The 16,845-nt window shown below is 36.9% G+C and overlaps 3 protein-coding genes and 1 long non-coding RNA gene across 7 annotated transcripts; 2 read left to right on the forward strand and 2 right to left on the reverse strand.

Annotated features, from left to right (window-relative positions):
• Positions 1–182: 182 nt before the first annotated feature.
• On the forward strand, positions 183–3,107 carry LOC118434303. Its single transcript, XR_004833919.1, has 2 exons — positions 183–1,574; positions 1,731–3,107. It is a non-coding gene; the product is annotated as an uncharacterized LOC118434303 (long non-coding RNA).
• Positions 2,951–9,257, reverse strand: LOC110845004 (innexin inx2). 3 transcript variants are annotated; one of them, XM_022091361.2, is made up of 13 exons: positions 9,121–9,257; positions 6,016–6,250; positions 5,432–5,506; positions 5,175–5,379; positions 5,056–5,097; positions 4,946–4,985; positions 4,826–4,879; positions 4,509–4,755; positions 4,312–4,439; positions 4,191–4,224; positions 4,089–4,105; positions 3,820–4,015; positions 2,951–3,750 (listed from the first exon to the last, which is right to left on the reverse strand). In XM_022091361.2, exons 2-13 carry the CDS (start codon positions 6,016–6,018, stop codon positions 3,592–3,594), a joined length of 1,200 nt encoding a protein of 399 aa, XP_021947053.1. In that variant the 5' UTR covers positions 6,019–6,250; positions 9,121–9,257; the 3' UTR covers positions 2,951–3,591. The 3 variants fall into 3 exon arrangements, with proteins under 3 accessions (XP_021947053.1, XP_021947052.1, XP_035703329.1); XM_022091360.2 differs by having other exon boundaries at positions 5,056–5,100; XM_035847436.1 differs by lacking the exon at positions 9,121–9,257 and having other exon boundaries at positions 5,056–5,100; positions 6,016–7,732.
• A 461-nt stretch (positions 9,258–9,718) lies between these two features.
• Positions 9,719–15,167, forward strand: LOC110845003. 2 transcript variants are annotated; one of them, XM_022091358.2, is made up of 8 exons: positions 9,719–9,811; positions 13,115–13,233; positions 13,302–13,373; positions 13,446–13,567; positions 13,639–14,052; positions 14,117–14,337; positions 14,402–14,945; positions 15,025–15,167. In XM_022091358.2, exons 1-8 carry the CDS (start codon positions 9,771–9,773, stop codon positions 15,085–15,087), a joined length of 1,596 nt encoding a protein of 531 aa, XP_021947050.1. In that variant the 5' UTR covers positions 9,719–9,770; the 3' UTR covers positions 15,088–15,167. The 2 variants fall into 2 exon arrangements, with proteins under 2 accessions (XP_021947050.1, XP_021947051.2); XM_022091359.2 differs by lacking the exon at positions 9,719–9,811 and adding an exon at positions 10,737–13,044.
• Positions 15,168–15,173: 6 nt separating this feature from the next.
• Positions 15,174–16,762, reverse strand: LOC110845006 (enoyl-CoA delta isomerase 2). The gene is made up of 7 exons (XM_022091363.2): positions 16,588–16,762; positions 16,325–16,496; positions 16,083–16,249; positions 15,866–15,986; positions 15,702–15,791; positions 15,478–15,621; positions 15,174–15,400 (listed from the first exon to the last, which is right to left on the reverse strand). The coding sequence occupies exons 1-7, from the start codon at positions 16,611–16,613 to the stop codon at positions 15,263–15,265; spliced, it is 858 nt and encodes a 285-aa protein (XP_021947055.1). The 5' UTR covers positions 16,614–16,762; the 3' UTR covers positions 15,174–15,262.
• Between the last annotated feature and the right edge of the window lie 83 nt (positions 16,763–16,845).

The raw sequence follows: 16,845 nt of genomic DNA on the forward strand, positions 1-16,845 counted from the left end.
ATGAAATGAAACTGAAAACTGGTCCACACACAGTGCGAGTCTGTCGGGGTTTCAAACTTGAAACATAATTATCGTAGATTACATACGTACCACCACGTAAATATCGCAACCCTTGTTGTTTCGCATAGTCAGGCAGACAGATATACACAATGGTTACATAATGGCAGAGATATCTGCCTTGGCCATCACGCCGGATTTTTACTTACAGGAGGATGAAGCGGACAATGAGTGGTTTGCAGTATAAAAAAAAGTTTGGCCGACTTGTGAAGCTCGTTAAAATAAAGGGATACATTTATTATTGGATGGTTATATTTGACTGGTGGTGAGATGAGAATGATTTTTTTTGGAAGGTTTCAAATTTTAATTGAATTTTTGTCAAATTGTTTATTTTTTCTCTGGTGAATTATTTATTCCGTGTTAAAATGTTTACTGTGCAGATTTACTTATCAGATTTAAAAGCATACTTTATTTATTGCACATACTAATTTTTTTAGGTGGGTGCATAATGGAAAATCTCAAGTTGTGTCGTATTAAACGGTAGAAGAGTTGAACGTGCTGTAATAAATAAGGTGCAGATTCTCTCTACAAGTACATAAGTGAGTGGTTGTGGTTTAGGTTGATCTAGTTGGTGTAGATAAAATTTAGACTCATTTAAATTGGAAGAAGACGACGATGATGAGTTAAGCTGATACAGGCCCAATTATGGAGGAGACTGACAACAACATCGAGAACGTTAACGTGCAGATCGTCCGTATTCTGTGATGATGATGACCCCACGAAATTCAGAGACGCCTCTTTATTACTGTAACCATTAGAGGTCCACCCTTATAATCTCGGCTCAGCAAGCACGAGCCATAAATGGAAACTGCGAAATGAATTAGCGATCGTAGAACTTGTACATATGCAAAATTTGACCACTTGACCCTTTGTTTTTATTTAGCACACCACACACCAAAAGCCATGCTGACTCTTGAATGCGTCAGAAAATCTTGACAGTTTTGTTGTTGTTGGAAAAAAGTGTCCATAATATTTTAAGATCGGCAGTTAAAAGTTGTGGCAAAAATATGTTGTTGGCTTATTAGAAGAATTTTTTAGGGGCTTGTTTTACTCGAATATTTTTCTTTCGTGTACGTGCCTGAACCTGGGTTTGACGTTGATAATATTTGCGTAGCTAATTGCAATGGGACGTGAACATCCATGCATCAGCAGCAGCAAATAACATGAGATAGGAGTAACCCATGTAAATAATTGTGGGGACAAAGTACGCAGGTTGAGTTTTAGGTGGCTAGGTTCATTTTAAAATTAATTTGTAAATTGAAAATGCAAATGAGGAAAGTGTGTATGTACTAGTAGCTGAAATGCTATTGTTGTTGTTCTTTAATTATGCCTATGTCACACTTTGGCAGGTTTTGACAAGACGACGTCGATAAATCCTACTGTCAAAGTTTGGCTGACGGTAATAATTGACATATAAGGAGATTCGCTTTTTACTTCTTAATGGACATGGTCAATATCATATTACTGCTTTTGAAGACGTGTTTCCCGAGGTGCAAACTCGATTGTCAAGCTTACTGGTACTTACAATTTGTTAGTCCTAAGTTTCAAAAGTTATGCATGCAGTATTTTTTCCGGTTAGAATTTAGTTTAGTACAAGCGAAAAGGTGTTTTACAAATATTTTTAACGGCTTCGGAGAACTTTATGTGTTTCTTGTTTTATGATTTCTCTCCAGATCCCGACCAACCGACCAACTTTAGGTGAGGAGTGATCACCTCAATTCTTTGTGGCACCAAGTCGGAAGTTTGTTTGTGTCTATGTATTATTTAGTCAAAAGGGAAGTCTATTTTCAATCCAGGAGCTCTTTACGAGTAACGAATGAATGGTGATAACTACTTTTTTGTGTACATACAAATAAAAAACAACGTAACCTGGTTTCACGATTTCCTACACGAACGAAAAGTGCATGATTTTTCTACAGGGATAATTCCATATATATTTATTTACAATGCTAACTATGAGTATTAACTTGGTGGATGGAAGGAAATCCTGGCATTACTACGTTTATTATTGTACTATCATTATTATATCAGCAGCACAATAATGAAATGTAAATTCATTCTGCATTGTGCCGATGCAAGCTTTATATTTACTTGGGTGCAATATTATTAGCATAAAAGTTCATCCATGTGCTATTTTATCGTGTCATGCATAAATTCTTTTTAATTCGATGCTCATCTCCCCCTTGATTTGGAGCGTGACGACCTTTGTTGTCTTGCATGGGATGGGATACACAATGTACAATGATACAAAATAATCGTATGAATTGAGTTATCAAAATCTAGCCTCGGTCTTGAATTTACGGGATGATTGATAATCCATTCATGGAATTTGATCCGATAATTTTAATGAAGCGGACTTCTTTTTACCAGGTTTATTTACGGACTGATTGACTTTTGCGGTGGTGCATGAATGAAAGCAAATGCCGAGAAAAAAACTTAACTGGGATTCCTATTGTCTTAATTAACTTTGGTGGATACAATTTATGTGACATGTTAACTTGGCTCACGCATGGATTATAATAGGAATTTCCACATGGTTGACGACTTTTAATACGATCCAATGTTAGGATTTGGCTCAAGGAATGAAGTAAAGTTAACCGGTCTCAATTGACTCAATTTGTACAAATTGGCTTTTCACGGGTTGTCAGTTAATACATATTAGTGTGTCCTCTTTTCCGTGGACAGCCAATATATACGCTTAATTAATCTCTGATTCGTTTGGCGTAAATGAAGACATTTGATATCAATTAGATTACGGAGATGAATTTAATGTTTAAAGTTAAATGACAATTTTTTTAGTATTTTGAAAGTCTTAAAAAAGAGTGTAGAATTTACCCTGAAAGCTCGAGAAAATAAAGTCAAACTGATGTTTTCTTCGAATTTCCATTAAATCTTAAATGCATCAAAATACGCTTATTTATTTTTCACTTCTACAATTCATGTTAACACAATCAACACTAGATTAAGTAGGTTTAATTAATTAATATGACTAAAAAAGAATAAAAAAGAATGCTTCTTAATAAATAAAAGTTGTATGTACATTTCTTGGACCCACTACAAATTAATAGATTCAACGAACCGTTAAATACTTTCTTTGTATATGTTTTGTTATCATCATACTTATCTTAAAACGGCAACGGAAAGCAGAGACAATAACCATACAAGGCACGGCATACACTTTATTTTATTCCTACGGAGAATGACTAGCACCAATATTATTATTCAATTATTATTACACACATATTGCGACAAGAAACTCTCCACCCTGTAATTAAATTATTTACATGTAAACAATAATGTCCCCATGTTTCGTGGCAGTTTGTGTTGGCGTTATTTTTGTTTTACAGTGTGGATGAACATCAGATAAATGTCTGTGTTTTTTATAGGCAGCGTATTTATAATTCATGAATAGAAGACTGAAAATATTGCGACAATATTGTTTTTTCCTTGAGATTTAGTTCATCAAACTACATTTTCGTCGGCATTTTTCTTGATGTCATTTGAATACGAAGGACCACTTAAGGTGAATATGTGCTATGCATTAAATTCGCCGTGATGGTACGGGCTGCCTTCCATACTTGGCCGTGGCGCCGATACGGCGAGATAATGCTCTTCATCCGGAAGTTTGACATCGTCCCATTTTCTGTATGCTTGGTCAATGTCTAAAATCAGGTCGCCAAACGTTACACAGTCCTGAAATTCAAGATAGTATTTTATATCAACTAATTAATTAATTAATTAAGTCTGAATTAATTAATTTACCATATTCTGGCTGAGTTTGTAGATGAGAAACCATTCTCCATAATTATTGCTGTCGACGAGTGAGTCCGCACTTTCTTTTTGCGTCTCTAATCGAACTCGACTTCTCATAATCCACCGTCGGAAGGGAGGAATTAAGCTGAGGCATCGGTAAATGACGCTGATTGTGGAGCATATTGCGAGTAAGAGAAACCAAAACCTGGAGAAAGTAAGGAGTTTATAATTAATTAATGGTAATTACGTAATTAAATATTTTTCAGAGTTAACTATACCAGAGGAAGATGTAGATCTGAAATAACAAATAATATATGTAAATAATTAAACACATAATTAAACAAATAATTAAATAAATAATCATATAAATAATATGTCACCTTCTCATTGAGAATATTAATTGGAAGTATGCAGCTGAAAATTAAAAATATTCATGATCTCGTAAAATGCTATTTTTAAATGACGCCATATTGAAATTTGTATCGAAATTCGTTGACTTACAGAATGTCATAATTTTGTTTTCCAAAGGCCACGCCACCCGTCGCAAGGCGGCAAGCGGTCACGGTGGGGAACACTCTGGCTAACTCGTCGTCTCTCATGTAGGGCTTTTCTTGCGTCAAAGTTAAGACCTTTGAGTTTAAATTGACAAAATTATCATGTGTAAATCGTCACTAAATAATTATGTAAATATTGCTCACGTTAAGCCCATAATCAGTGAATGCATTATTCACGAAAAAATCAGTGAGGAAAACTTGAAGGACAATGTTGACGAGGTTGAGAAATTCGCAGAAAGCATATTGCACGGCATACTTGGTGTGAAACCCCCGATTTCGACGCAAGTAGAGCAATATCTTTTTGCGGTGCTTGATCTTCTTCTCGTCGGGGAGCATGGGGAGGTTGAGGTCTCCGACGAGCATCATAGTCGTGCCACCTTCCCACTTTTCCCTATTGGAGATAATGACAATTATGTATAATCTTGGTAGATGAAGTATATAAATTCAAATTAAATGCTAACCAGGCCCAGTGAGGAAAGTAAAAGGAAACCGCTTGGACTATTAGGACGCACCATCTGCGCAAATAATAAAGTTTGCTCCTTGACCTCTGACCACATTTTGGCAGATAATTTGATACTTACACCCATTGGTAATAAGTGTGGTGAATTGCTCCTTCCCCCTCTGAAAATTATTCATGTTATAAAATAAATAAAATTTCTTAGTAAATAAATTTAGTATTAAATAATTTTACCTTTTGCAGGGCGGATGCCAGGATAGATCTCGTTCTCTTTTACTGCTTGTGTATAAAGACAAAAATAATGACAATGACTTGACATTTAAGATATCAATTTTATTTAACGGTGGTCTCACCAGGTTCATAAGTCCAACCCCCTTTCTTGTCGAACTTGCCCCTCGTGAAGGTGGAATGGATGAAGCAGTACTGCTTGACGATGTCCTTCACGTCCGGACTTGCCATGCAGTTGATCGGCTCGCCCACGTAAATCTTGGAGGTCACCATGATGGCACAGGTCACGAGGAATATTGTGCTCCAAACGTAATGCATACGAAAGAAAACCTACAGAAAAATTAATTTGAGGGCTTGATTATCATTTATTTTGATGACTTACATTATCGATGTAGATGCGTCGCCGGTTGTAGACCAGGATGCTCTTCAGCGGGTCTAGCAACGGGTTGGGGATGGCCTAAAACACAGTTAGAGGGAATTTCAAGTAAATTTGCAACAAAAAATTATTGATCTCTTTAAAATGAGGTGGTATATAATGATACTAAATATTTTGCCAACCTCAGCCATCATGCCAAACACCATGATCGCCGAACAACAACAAGGAAATCATGACCAGTCTGATATATTTACAGCGTTCTTCTCAAAAACCTGGTCTCTCAACTGCACAATGTATCGAACTGTGTTGTATTTTAAATCAATCCTTTTGTTTACTGGTGTCAATCGTGCCACCTCATAAAGTGGCAAGTTAGACACGCTATTTGTCTATCTTCAGAAATTATTTCTACCCCCAGTCTATTGTAGAAAAGACCAAAAACTACGTACGCGTCATATTGCATGACAAGTACACAAGTATCCGGTATATGCATGCACGAGGTGGCTGTTTCAAGTATAATTATGTATGCACCTTGAGACCAAACTACTACTACACAAATTCGTAAATAGTACATAAGAATATTAAGTGCTTACCATTCCTGCGACAAAAAAAGCAAATGTCTTGTGCTTTAAAAATCAAACGCGTTCTCTTCTGTTAAGTTGGGCCTGGGGACGGGGAGGGTGACGCACGATACGACCTGTCCGTGGGTCAACTTTTCCCTTGTTCTGAACATGTTGCGGTTTCATAACAACTTGATCATCGGAATCGGGTTGTAATTGCACGTCCATGTCCTTGATCAATAATTTCACTGCTTATGAATGTCTTGAACTGCAAATGGAGCACATTTAAAATATATAAGAATTCCGAATATGGCGTCACTACTTTTTTTCAACTAGGGATTTGTGAGTGTGACTAAAGTAAGGAAGCATTGGGCTTTGTATTCGTAAGTTCTGGCTTAAATTATTGAAAACGTGCCACCAGTAACGTAACGAATTTCTGAATGTTTACTTGATGGATAAGAAATTGATATCCGTTTGTTTGTCCGTGATAAGAATACCACCACCGCACATTACACAAGCTTTGATCAATGTATACATGTGTCTGACAGCAGTGCCCAAACTTGCCTGGCCCGGCCCTGGGGATTTTTTAGGCCCGGCCCCATTTATTATTTGGCATTTGTGCGTGAAATTTTGAGTCTAAAAAGGTATCTTTAAAACAATTCTGATCGTAAGCAAGTCAGCAAAAGAATTAACAAGATGTCAATATATTGATTGTGTTTACTTCAACCACTTCTTACTTCAACGTTACAGAATTATGATTGTGCAATCTTTTTTGGAGGCGAAATTATTTATAACCACTTCGAAATCAAAGGCATTCAATCGTTCTTGCCAATTGTTGACCTCAGATAATTCTTGATTATTTTCATCTGCAAAATGGCCCCTCATTTGACGGAGCAGAAATGGGCAGACTGAGAAACATCCTCAGTGCCATCTCGAAGTTTAGATACGCACACGCGAGACCATTAATATGTATATATGTAGAATTTTCAGGATATCCAAGGGTCCTAGTTTAATTAGGTCTTTTTCAACTTTGTTAAACGCCGACATAGTAGTGCCCAGACGTTGAACTTCATCTGCATTGTGTACAAATAGGTGCAATAGCTCCAGATTTTTTAATGTCTTCGGTGATACAAAATCTACACGGTACGTTTCTTTATTTGGTCAGCAAAAATATCGAAATCGAAGTTGGGCTTATCATTTTGACTGCACAATTTCCTGCTTTAGTAATTTAGTAAAATCAAGCATGTCCTGTTTTCGCCCTGTGACAATGTGACATAGGGTCTTACACAAAATTTTCAGGTTAGCGACGAATGGTCGACAAACGTTTCGTCGAAACCTGATTAGTCGACAAAACAGATATGTGGTCGGCAGAAAATTGGTCGAAACAGTGTATATGTCGAACATGTCATACTGGTCCCCAACTTAAAGTGGTCGACAACATATTAGTCGACCAACGTTACAAGTTTTAAGTAATCCTTGCATGGGAAGATGTATAATTTTATTACTACTTATCCAGAAATTCTGCCAAAAGATAGCATTACATCGATAAGTGAAAATTGCAGTCGCATAAGTTAAAAATATTACCATATTTGATCCAAATTAACATTTTTCTATCACGGTATGTGGACTTAGAATTGATACGCCGGGCTTGTTTCTCCCAGATTTTTTGCAACATGCACAATTCCGCACATCTATCAAATACACAAAGTTTTAGTTCAAAACTCGGGCCGATAAGAAAAAACCATCGTTTTTAATTTTAAAATAATTACTTAAAACAACTCCATTTCCCATAACAGAATAATGCGTTATGCAGGAAGACTGCAAATCAATTGATTTCGATGTGGATATGGAATAGTTTTATTTATTTTGAAGTTAAAAATCGATGATCGAGTTTTTAATTGAACTAAAGGTTATTCATTTAATACATATAAATATGTGTGAAAATGTACATGTTGCAAAAAAATCTGGGAGAAACACGCCTGCCGAACCCATTGGTACCGAAATCGTGAAGACAAATATTTTGTCGACGAGCTGAGATTGGGGACCAGCTGGTTGTCGACCAATATGATGTTGACGAGACAGTTTGTCGGCCACCCACTCGTCCGGAGCCCCAGATTTTCAGCTTAAATTCTACCTTTTATTCCAAGGTAGGTACATAACCATTGTTAGCTATTGTTCTTTTATGATCGACAATGTGATGGCATAGGTGCCTTTGTAGATTCGACATTTAAACCCAATGTGGCTACTCAAAATCTTCGAAGCAATTAAGGACTTGTGATAGGTAGCGAACTTGTTCGTACAATAATTTTAGTGGACACAACTACCCGATACCTTCTGGGGATTACACCTGCCCTAGCTTTTTTAGTGTTTTCGGAGAGGTAAAAAAGGTTATGATGCATTTTTTACTTGGTCAGCCCAAGTAAGAATGCATAGATTGGGCTTATAATTTTCACGCCATAATTTCTCCATTTTAATAATTTGAAAGAATCAAGGATAAATTATTTTAGGCTCACAAAAGTGAAAAGAGTTTTTTTAACTATGTTTTAATTTTAGGGTAATTATTGTTTATTTCTGTTCGATATTGGCACGCTACGAAATTGCTCAAAATCTTCGAAACGTTTAAATAATTTTCCGTGAAATTTTGTAGTGGACACCAGGGCCCGGCCCCCTTCGGGGCCCGGCCCTGGGGAAAACCCCCACCTGGCAGCCCCTCGTAAGGGCCCTGCTGACAGAGTTAGTTGCGTGTCTATTCCACAAAAAAACACCACTATTCATAAAAATGGTTAGTAAGTAAATAAGTAACGGAAAAGTGAATAATAACAAACGATTTGATGGAGTTGGTATGTACTATGTATCCACGTATATTTTATGCACTTTTCCATCCACGCTCACTACGGATGAAATGCATTTAACAACAGTATCGATTGATCCGGCGGTCACCAACAACAAACCAAAACCCAAACTTTAGCGTAGCTCATACTTACGCAAAACCGATTTTTTTGGAGAAAGTGAAGACTAGGGTTTGAAATGTCACTGCCCAACCTTTGGGCACGTGTCTTATTCTTTTCACTAATATAATTAGTTTGGGTGGATGATATTCTTGAGGGAAGTGATTTTATTGATTGATTGATTGACTACCTTATTTTACTCTGCTTGGAAAGTGCGTCACGGTAGGAACGTCAACGTGTAGTTTTCTCCAGGTGGAGGAGTAATTCTTCCAGCAGCAGATGTGATAAGGACTCAGAACCCCGAAATGAAATACCCGGGAGTTGCAGGATCTCCCTGCTTTTATGTGCAGTTTCAGATTACAAAAGTGCTATAGGATAGGATGCAGTGGTGATAGGGATAGAAATAATAGTGCCTCATGGAGAAAGCTGAAGGCCAACAACGGAGTAAAAGTCATCTCCTCGTCGACTCGTCCTTCACAATCACTTTACGATTCTCTGTTCACTAATATTTGTGCTTTCTCTGAATGTTAATGTCCAAATGAGAGACAAACTTGTGTGGAACCGTAGACAGAGTTTTTTTATGTCAAATGTTTAAGAGTTCTCTGCGTGCTAGAAGATCCATTGTCTAGCTAGCGGATCACTGGAATGGTACTATTACATATTGAATTATGCATTTTCAATTGAGATTTATTTAACTTTTGTGTACCACAAACCTACCCACACGCACGATGTAATGTAATATACACCTACACGGAACACATAATTGATGTAACCCAATTTTGGCAAGGGCGTGGAATTATGGACAACTTTTGCAGACAAATCTCCTGCTGGACACTATAAATGAGACATGTTCACCACACCGCGGTGGGTACTCGTCGGAGGTAATTACACTGGTGTCTACTATATAATTATGGTTTCAACTTGACCACAAAAGCAATTTGGGCTGAATGTGTACCGAATAATGTGATATAAGAGATTTATTTCGAATAATTCCACCACCACCGACTGACTGACTGACGCGGAGGAGCGTTTTTCTAGAAATGAATGAACAGGAAGCTGACGGAAGCAAAGTTTGGGTAAAGATTCTTGGTTGAGATGCAGTAATACAGTGAGTGAGCGTCGGTCTTCTTATTTACGAGTACAACGTCGCCCCCAGCATGTAAATGGTCCCCAAACAACTTTTGCCTGACTGAACGACTCTCTTCTCCAACTAGAGCCGTTTGCGAAACTGGGTTCTATTTACCAAGTGGAATATTATGTATAAGATGGCTATATGCAAGTACATACATTCAGTTTTTGGCTTATGTCCCGAAATATCTGTCTTGCGAAATTCTCAGCATGGCATCTGCTCAGCTCTGCTTCCTTTTGTTGTCCCGTCGTTCGTTAACCCATCCTCCGTGTTTTGAAAATGCGTCATCTCACTTACAATGCGATGGTGTGAAGTGTAACCCTCCGATTTGGTTGAAATTTCGAAATTAAGTGGTCCATGTCAATACAACCAACGTTTCTTCAGGCAGTTTGTGCGATGGTCAGAATTTGGCAAAATATTGGAGGTCAAAGGTGAAAAATAGGTTATTTTTACAAGGCGGAGGAAGCAAATTCAACTTCCATTGTCTTCCCGTGCTAAAAATTACACATTTTTCAACTTTAACCTCAAATATTTCGCCAAATTTTGACTATCGCACAAACTGTCTGAAGAAAAGTTGGTTGTATTGACATGGACCACTTATTTTCGAAATTTCAACCAAATCGGAGGGTTACACTTCACACCATCGCATTGTTAGATCCGACTGATTTAGGCGTGTGTATGTTTGCCTTAATAAACTCGATTTCAAAATAGACCCAGTTCCGATTCTCTCACCAGGAGGATTGGACGGGTGAGATGAAGGATTTGATAGTATTATCGATTTTATGTACAACAATACAAGCCAGTAAAGTCTGAAATGTCGATTTTATTTGCAAAACTTTGCCAAGATAAGCAAACTGTCTCAAATTGATGAAATGCGGCTGGGGAAGCAATATGAATAGAAATCTTAAATCCCAAAAACCTTACTAACAATGGGAAACTTGTATTTCGATATGTGTCATGTCATCCGTGGGAAAATGAGACATTCATTACTCTAAATTTTTTCCTCCTATTATTTATGCGAGTCGTATTTCTACATATTTTTCAGAGGTAGGATTTCTTCATGGAATGAAATCCCTCTATTTACACGCTATCCACTCTCCCCCATCAACATCAACCGTCTGTTATGTTCCAGGAAGTACTTACACATTGCAAAATTTTTATTGTCTCTCGGTCTCCCCTTCAAGGAAAAAGCAGTCACTTTATTTCAAGACTAAAGTTCATCTACAATTTCGCAGTTAGAGTGTTTTTGCGAGTCAATAATATGGTTGATACGAATGTGGCTGGAAAGCTGATCCAATTCTGAGAAAAGTCCGTAAAATAAATGCTTGACTAGAGATGTGATCTGCCCAACGTGCTTTCCATTAGTTCCGCTCTTTTACGCCTAAAGATAACCAGCTCGGTATTCAACGACGTCAAACCAAAACCATTATTTCTTTTCATCTAGTGCACAATAAGTGAAGAATTTCTGACAAAATATGTACTGGCTTAACTCCTTTAACTAAATGGTAGTATGACACTTCACGTACACAAAACCGTAATAATAGTCGTCTACATAATGATATTTGCATTTGAATGGGTATCGCATGATGTCAAAAAAGTTGAGGGTTTTGTATGTATTCTTGTGACTCCAAGAAAAAATATTTAGTTAAATGTGATCCAGTTATCACTTACATGTAGCAAAAAAAACTTGTAATTATTTTGCGTTTTATTTTACAGTTTTGTTTGCGTCATAACTTTTTTTTGCTCTCTGGTTATATTATTGTTGACATATTTTATTGCTGGCATTAAAAGTAAAAATATCCACGCACTCCCGGATAAGCATTTATGATACCTTCGTATTACGTGTTTGCTTCTGCCCGTATTTACATATATACCTTCATACATATCTGTATCGTGTTGAAGATGTCTTTTCCGAAAAATGTGTGGATTTTCTTTTTATTTATTCTGTGCAGAACTAACCATACATCAACTCCCTGGTTAGTTAGTCATTAGTTTGGTTGGTTGGAAAAGTCTAGAGGAAAAATTTGTCACTCTTTATTACGGAAGGAAAGGAACTAAAGCCCCTTATTCCGATCGATTTGTCCGTCCGTTAACGTTCGAACAAATCACTTTTTCGTTCTGCTTTTGAAGATTGACACCTAATTTTAAAAGTATGGTGGATTTTGTTGATTGACCTAGTAGCTAAAAGGTCATAGCGCCACGATGACGAGGTGAAAGGTCACAAATGTGTAATGTTTTGTTTTGATGGTTTTAGACGTGATTTAGGGTGGGGATTTCAAAAATCACTATAATTTAGGTACGATGACCTCATGACCTTGCAAAAATAACAAAAATGTCGAATCGCCAATAATGTCTGCAGTACATGATGCATATCAAAAATGTTGTAGCATAATCAACGCAGAATTTTCAGCACATCGCTTCCGCTACTTCATTATATCTATTGCTGGAGTGCATCTTGTCTAGTAAAAAGTATGGGTGTTGAAAAATCATGTCTCAAAAAATCGTCTCTTGCTCGTTTCATGTGGCTCTCAAAATAACCTGCCGATTGAGATGAATTTATGAGTTTCAAACATGAGTTTAGCCTTCATATTAACTTGAATGATGCTGCTGATTTGATTTCGGGCTTAAACATGACACATCAATCATGGACTTATCAGGAATTAAGATAAGCTATATTTTTATTTATTTATAATTATCTAAGTAGTTGCAACAATCACGAAGGGTTCAATGTGAAGGAGGTTTATTTCGACGAAAAAATTTGCATAACCATAGTTAAGCCAGACAAAATTTTATCTTGCAATTTTATTGATGCTAATTTATTAGGCAAGTAGTGATGATGGATGATGAATTACGAATTCGATCAGGAGGGAATGGTATTGTCATAAATTCCAGTATTCGGATTACGGGTGTGTTGTTAATAGGTTTAGAAATAAAAAGTTTGCATGCATTGAACTCAATTGAAGCAATTATGGCCCATTATGCAAGGTTTCTGTATAAATTTAGCAAAATTTCAAAAATCTTAATTAATAACATCGCTTATTTTTCTAAAAAATAGACAATTTTCCATGGACGAAACTGACAATCGTCCAAGTCCCCCACCAAGATTTTACCATTCTCGCACAAGTTCTGAAGACCGATTTTCCAGCATCAGTAGTTCAGGATCTGAACGAGGAGGTGCTTAATTAAAACTCTATTTTTGTGAGAAATTTAATTTCATGCAAAATTGTTATGAAAATATATAGAAATTTATCGGAGCGTTTCCCAAAGTAGTCACACTAAACGTAACTTCCTTCGGAAACGAATCGTTGAACTGAGTAATTTGATTAAATATTTGCACTTATCAGTATGAAATTAGTGTTTAATTTCATACATTAATTTATCAATAGAGGAACTCGATTCTGGATTGAAAGCTGGCTGCCGTGCAGTCTGTTTTTCAGATAATCCTCAAGTTGGTTCAGTCAAGTGGGTTGGAAAAATTAATCAGATCGTTTACATCGGGATTGAATTTGTAAATTGAGATTGATTTCCTATAAAAAAAGATAACACCTGATTTATCAGAAAAAAATTCTGATTTTTTAGGATAACCCAATAGGAACAAATTTCCCCGAAACTAAAGGCGCACCTCCTTTCCCCTGCAGAGTACAACATGGCAAACTCGTCTCCCCGGAAGACCTCCTCGTCGTCACGGACCCCTCAGGAAAAACCCTCCTCACGAAGGAAAACCCTCGCAATTTCGACACCCCCCTTATTTCAACCCCACTCATAATCCCAACGTCTCTCATGGCGAAAGAGTTCTCCACAAAATTGGAACAATATTACGAGTTTTGCTCTAAAGCGGAAGACACTCTGGACAAATTGGGAGAACAATTGGACCAAGTTTGCTCACGACGAGTGACAGTCGACCCCATTTCAATCACGGTCACTTTAGAGAGACATAAAGCATACTTGAATCAAGTGGAGGACCAGTATTCCTTAATTGATTTGTGTCACAGTGTAAGAAACATAAAATATTCTGTAAAATTATTGTTTATTATATTTTTTACACAAAAACTTTTAGAAATCGGAAGAACTTTTCACCTACGCAGACATCCTGCTCCCCTCGGACGAACGGAAGATAAACCGTACCGTCCAAGATTTGTCACAAATGCATAAAAACATTGAGAGAAAGTTGAAACGAAGGATACGCGACTTGGAGAAAGCAACAGAGAACTGTGGAGCGGTTCAGGACCTTTTGACCGAAAAATTAGAATGGTTAACGGAAGCCAAGGCACAACTGAGGTGGGAAATGAAATGATAACAATGTTAAATTATAATCAGCAACTTAATTATTTAATTGACACAGATACATAGAGAATACTCTGATTAAAACCGAGTCTCAGCTTGCCTCACGTCTCTCTCTTATTGAAGACATGCTGAACTCATTCTTACCGACGGAGTCGGATGAAATTGTGGAGATTTTAGAGAAAATTTCGCAACTTCATGAACTCACGGGTAACAGTCCGGAACTGGATACTCACAACAATGAGGATCAACCCAACAATAAGTTTGATTCTCAACTTGGTCAAATTATCGGAATGAGGAATCAACTTTTGGATGAAATAGGATCGAAATACGGCCAGTACAAGGAGGCGCTGAAGCTATTTAAGGAATTTTCCAAAGTCGTGACCTCATTTGAAGAGTGGTATGCTCACTACTTGAGCAAAGTTTGTGACCTCATGAATAGTCAAGAAGATGCCGTTGGCGGTGGCGGGGTAATTAACTTGCTGCCGATGGACATTGTGAAGGAGAGGGAAGAGAAGAGGAGAGAGTTTTTAAGCATTTTTAAAATTGTGGGACATCTTAGGGTCTCAATTTTCGATCCGGCAGTACTAGATGACAGATTGGAGGTATGAATAAGTCTTAATTTTGATGAATAAAAGTTAATTAATTCCAGATTATAAATCACTTTTATTTTTAATTTTATAGAGTCTGCAAATGAAGTGGAGACACTTAATGGATGTGTGCTATCGGGACAGATTCCGACAGTAATTGCCATAATTATGAATACATCTGGATGTACTATTTATATATAGCTGATTGACGTTAATAAATGATATAATTAATAATTATATATGTAGCAGTCATTATTGATTTGTTTGGACATTATAAGCGACATAATTACGGTAATATCTGAGCAGTAAAGTTAGGGTTGATGACGCGACTTTCACTTTCTGGATGCGATCAACTTCATGGCTGATTGTCCAACCACTTCAACATCGAATTTGGAATTTTCCTCTTCAAACACCTTACGAAGTAGGGGACGTTCTTTGTCTCTCAGTAGCGCTTTGGAATTTAGCAGGGTCTGCAAAGTCGTGACAAAAGTTACGCAAATAATTTTATTTAGGAATATTTCCAAAAATTCTACCACAAGATAAATACCTCGGCTGGATGCTCCGCCATTTTTTTCACCAATTTCCAAGCTTCCGTTTTAAATTTGTCTTGTGGAAATACTCGAGTTACGAGACCGTACTCGTATGCTTCTTGTGCAGTCCAGGTGTCATTAAAATGCAGTAAAGCTCCTGCCTGTAGTAATTGAATTTAATCAGTAGAATTCCATAAAAAATTCAAATTTAGAAAATAGAAATAAATTAACAATTCTAAACCTTGGCGTGACCGACTATTTTAGGAAACAGGTAGGAAGAACAACACTCTGGAGGAATCCCTAGTTTGATGAAAGGTGTGTTAAAATGCGCCTAAATTATGCATTATAATTTTAAAAAACATGACCACAATAAAAATAAATTGAAAATATGTAGCAAAGTTTCACCTGATCACTTGCATAAACTGCTTCGCAATGTGCCAATAAAGTGACCCCGATTCCGACCGCACTCCCATTAACCAGTCCAATCAGTGGTTTCTTACATTCGATGAGAGAGCTGATAAAAACCCTACAGAAATTGGAAAAAAATTGTTGTAAATAGCACTATAACTTGTAACAAATATGTAGTACTACTTATAATAATATCATTTTGTTAAAAACGTACGTGGCACCATTCGCTCCGGCAGGGACGCGATTATTGTAATCCTGAATAAGATTTTTGAGGTCATACCCGCTAGTGAAGTACTTTTCTCCGACGCCGGTTATCACTACAATTTTAGTGGCTTCGTCACGATTACTTTCCAAGAGAGACTTTCCCATTTGGCGATACATCTAAATAATTATGTAATTGTAATAGTATAATTAATTAAGTAGGTCTATAAATAATATTTTTCTTCGTCTTCTAACCTGATCCGTGATGGCGTTATGTTTGCTGAGTCGGTTCATCGTAATGGTTCGAATTCCTCCTTCGACCGTGACATCAACGTCATCTCGTCTTATTGGTGACACGGAGAAAGCTCGCACTCCATAATTTGGGTATGCATTTCCCACAGTGGAGAAAGCACCACGACTTGCAAACCTTAAAATTGTGTAGTATTAAAATTTAATATGTGTATAGAATTTAAATTAGAATTAAGAGTTTCAAATTCTTTAAATTGTTAATTATGTACCTCGTGATGAGATGTTTCCCAACCATTTTAATTGTTAGTATAAATTTATGCAAGAATTATTACTTTACGCAATTTTGAACAGACTTGTTATTATTTTAACTGGCTTAATTTTAAATGACTTATGTAGGTAATTAGCCGTCAACTGAATTTGGTAGCATAAGTTGTTTTGTTTGCTATTGCTGTTAATGTAAAGCAACATAGTGTATGTAATGTACATAAGTGCGTTTTTATTACTTACGTGAACCTGATCACGATGTT

Source organism: Folsomia candida, unplaced genomic scaffold (assembly GCF_002217175.1).
Source record: "Folsomia candida strain VU population unplaced genomic scaffold, ASM221717v1 Fcan01_Sc002, whole genome shotgun sequence".
NCBI classification, from domain to species: domain Eukaryota; kingdom Metazoa; phylum Arthropoda; class Collembola; order Entomobryomorpha; family Isotomidae; genus Folsomia; species Folsomia candida.

What these genes read in the sequence shown, in the direction of transcription:
- LOC110845004 (XM_022091360.2), bottom strand. An exon ending in GACGCATCTACATCGATAAT is followed by an intron (nt 5,380 to 5,431) that starts GTAAGTCATCAA and finishes ATTTTTCTGTAG; the next exon opens with GTTTTCTTTCGTATGCATTA. An exon ending in ACAAACTCAGCCAGAATATG is followed by an intron (nt 3,751 to 3,819) that starts GTAAATTAATTA and finishes CTTGAATTTCAG; the next exon opens with GACTGTGTAACGTTTGGCGA.
- LOC110845003 (XM_022091359.2), top strand. Translation starts at nt 12,893, where the DNA reads ATGATGGATGATGAATTACGAATTCGATCAGGAGGGAATGGTATTGTC. An exon ending in TTCAGGATCTGAACGAGGAG is followed by an intron (nt 13,234 to 13,301) that starts GTGCTTAATTAA and finishes GAAAATATATAG; the next exon opens with AAATTTATCGGAGCGTTTCC. An exon ending in TACTAGATGACAGATTGGAG is followed by an intron (nt 14,946 to 15,024) that starts GTATGAATAAGT and finishes TTAATTTTATAG; the next exon opens with AGTCTGCAAATGAAGTGGAG.
- LOC110845006 (XM_022091363.2), bottom strand. Translation starts at nt 16,613, where the DNA reads ATGGTTGGGAAACATCTCATCACGAG. An exon ending in ATAACGCCATCACGGATCAG is followed by an intron (nt 16,250 to 16,324) that starts GTTAGAAGACGA and finishes ATAATTATTTAG; the next exon opens with ATGTATCGCCAAATGGGAAA. An exon ending in AAATAGTCGGTCACGCCAAG is followed by an intron (nt 15,622 to 15,701) that starts GTTTAGAATTGT and finishes CAATTACTACAG; the next exon opens with GCAGGAGCTTTACTGCATTT.